Below are 3,154 nucleotides of genomic sequence, written 5' to 3' on the forward strand. Positions count from 1 at the left end.
TTTACATTGGAAATTAAAAGACAAGAAACTAAAGAAAAACATCCGAGTTACACCCTGACATAACTCGCGATGCAGAAAAAGTGGCAGGACAGGTCTACTAGGAGTCCCGCCTGATTGGGAATGGCATAGCCTTCCAATTCTGCAGCTTGGCATTGGGTCCCATATACAGCACCTCAGCGGTGCTTGAGCCCTCCCCTGGCTGGACTATGTGGGTTTCATATAGTATCTTCCTCAATGCCCCACAGATCTCTTCAATCTCTTCGGCAGTAAAGGCCTCGTCTTCTTCTTTCTTCTGGTATTTTGGCTTGACAATGTTCTGTACAGATGTGGAACCGGCTAAGGCAAGACCCAACCATCATTCTTTCTATCATCTGCCCATCTTATATCAGCTGGAGTGGGTCGGAAGCCTACCCCGAAGAACTTTTCACTGGTGGGCAGTGTGATAAGTTCAACTATCCCTTGCAATGATTTCCCAAGTCCCTTCCCCAGTTTGAAGCCATGTCGGATCATTTCTTTGGCCACCATGATTGATGCATTAGAAAGGAAGGGTTGGGGGCAAGGGTTTTCTTCTTTGTACTGGTCTACAACCACAATTTTAAAAGCCTGATAAACTATGTGCTCACTCCCCTCTCTTTCTTCAAGACATGGGACTGATGGGTCCCGATAAATTGATTGCTCATCTTCTCCGTGGACCATGATCTCTTGATCCTCATGCTCGAACTTCACCATCTGATGAAGAGTAGAAGGTACAGCCCCCGCTGCATGAATCCATGGCCTCCCCAAAAGAAAGTTGTAGGATGTGTCCATGTCTAGAACCTGGAAGGTTACTTCAAAGTCTATTGGGCCGATGGTCAGAATTAGATCGATCTCTCTAATTGTGTCCCTTTTGATGCCATCGAAGGCACGTACGCAGACATTGTTGGGTCGGATTATTTCGGTCCCGATTTCCATGCGCTGTAGAGTTGAAAGTGGGCAAATGTCTACTCCAGAGCCTCCGTCCAACATAACCCTTTTCACGTAGTGCCCTTTGCATTTGACTGTTAGGTGCAGGGCTTTGTTATGTGCGGCCCCTTCTGAGGGCAAATCATTTTTGCTGAAAGTGATCTGGTTGATTGCGAAAAATCTTTCTGCCATTCTCTCCAACTGCTCTACAGAAGTGTCAACAGGCACATATGCTTCGTTAAGGGTCTTGATCAATACCTTCTGATATTCGGCGGAGTTCAGCAACAAAGCCAACAAGGAGACTTGTTCGGGAAATTTTTGAAGCTGGTCAATCACCTCATAATCTGCCATTTTCATGTTTTGAAAGAAAGCCTCCGCTTCTTCGGCACTCACGGGCTTCTTAAGTGGGAAGCGCTTTCTAGTAGAGTTGTTCACCTCTTCCAAATTGGAATACTTTTCAACAGGGTTATTTTCATGAACTTCTCCTGGGATTTCTTTGCCCTTATAGGTCACCATCGTTTTGTTGTAGTTCCAGGGCACAACAGTGGGATCTTTCATGGGCTTCTGTGGCGCGTGTCCAATAACCACGGGCTCATTCAGCCTCGATGGCTTAATTGGCCCCTGCATCACATAAGCCCCCTTGGGCACATACATCTGGGTTGTTTTGTTCAGCTCGAATCTCCTGGGAGGACTCAATGTCATCTGCTTTTCTTTACGGCCTTGAGGGACGTAGAGAACAACATCTTTGGGAGGCGTTGCCCCGATCTCAACTTTAATTTTCTTCTCTGACTTTGGAGGGGTGGTTTCTTTCTTTTTCTCCCCTTTATCTTTCTTCGGGGCAGCTTTTGGTTTCTTTTCTTCGTCAGCAATGGCAATGATGGCCTTCAATGCTGGGTCAAATTCCTTATCCTCACAAATCATTCCAATTATCGGCCCGTTGTTGTGGGCTGGCAGTGGGTTGTTGGTCACATTGGGAACATCTTCATCTCTCAGCACTATCTTCCTTTGTTCTATCAAGTTCTCCACGGCTCTCTTCAGAGTCCAGCAATCATCCGTGTCGTGCACTTTTGCCCCTGAGTGATAGGCACATCGGGTACCAGCTCTGTAAGCGGGTGATGCTGGGTTTTGCCTAGTTTGAGGAACAGGCTGTAGTAGACCCATTTGAACAAGCTTTGGTAACAGACTGGAGTAGGTTTCGCCAATTGGTGTGAAATTTGGCCTCTTGGGCGGTTCATGAGGGTGGAAATTATTTTGTGGAGGACGGGGGTTGTAGTGGGTTTGGTAAGGAGGTTGGTTTCTAGGAAATGGAGCTTGATTTCTGTTGGCTTGTTTTTGTGGCCGGACATAAGGCTGAGCATTCATGACCGAGTATGGCTGAGGAGTATAGTCCAAGTCTTGGTGAGGGTAATAGTGCTGCGGGGTCCTTTCTGAGAAAAAAGATCTGGGAGTACAGTTTCTCCTTGCACCCGACACTGCCATGGATGTTTCTTCCTTTTTTCTTTCCCTTTGCTATTCCTCCAGACCCACCCTGAATGGCTTGAGAGGTAGCTCTGATAGCGGATTGACTTAGAATTCGACCCTTTTTCAGCCCATTTACAACCATTTCGCCAATCTTGATAGCTTCAGCGAACAGTTTACCCATTGCGGACATCATATTTTGGAAGTAGTCAGCTTCTTGGGCTTGAAGGAAAACTGTGACCATTTCAACCTCATCCATCGGAGGTTTTACCCTGGATGCCTGATCACGCCATTTAACTGTGTACTCTCGGAAGCTTTCTGAGGATTTCTCTTTCAAGTTTGTCAATGAGTTCCTATCTGGAGCAATATCAATGTTGTACTGGAACTACCTGACGAAATCTCTAGCAAGATCATCCCATATGTACCAGCGGGATATATCCTGGTCCATGTACCACTCAGATGCGATGCCAAGCAGACTTTCTCCAAAATAGACCATAAGTAGTTCTTCCTTTCCACCGGCTCCTCGTAGCTGATTGCAATATCTCTTGAGATGAGCAATAGGATCACCATGCCCATCGCACTTCTCAAATTTTGGGTTTTGAATCCCAATGGTAGGTGCACATGAGGGAACATGCATAAGTCGGCATAGGATACACTTTTCTGTCCACTCAAGCCTTGTATGCTTTTGAGACTCTGTTCCATACTCCTCATCTTCCTCACAATCTCTTCTTGCTCAGGAGTTTTGGTGGTCTTT

At 46.3% G+C, this 3,154-nt stretch overlaps 1 protein-coding gene across 1 annotated transcript; it reads right to left on the bottom strand.

Annotated features, from left to right (window-relative positions):
* Positions 1 to 336: 336 nt before the first annotated feature.
* Positions 337 to 2,103, bottom strand: LOC138888516 (uncharacterized). The gene has a single exon (XM_070170389.1). The coding sequence runs from the start codon at positions 2,101 to 2,103 to the stop codon at positions 337 to 339; it is 1,767 nt and encodes a 588-aa protein (XP_070026490.1).
* Positions 2,104 to 3,154: the final 1,051 nt, after the last annotated feature.

The sequence above is a fragment of the Nicotiana sylvestris genome, chromosome 3, assembly GCF_000393655.2.
Source record: "Nicotiana sylvestris chromosome 3, ASM39365v2, whole genome shotgun sequence".
In the NCBI taxonomy this organism is placed as follows: domain Eukaryota; kingdom Viridiplantae; phylum Streptophyta; class Magnoliopsida; order Solanales; family Solanaceae; genus Nicotiana; species Nicotiana sylvestris.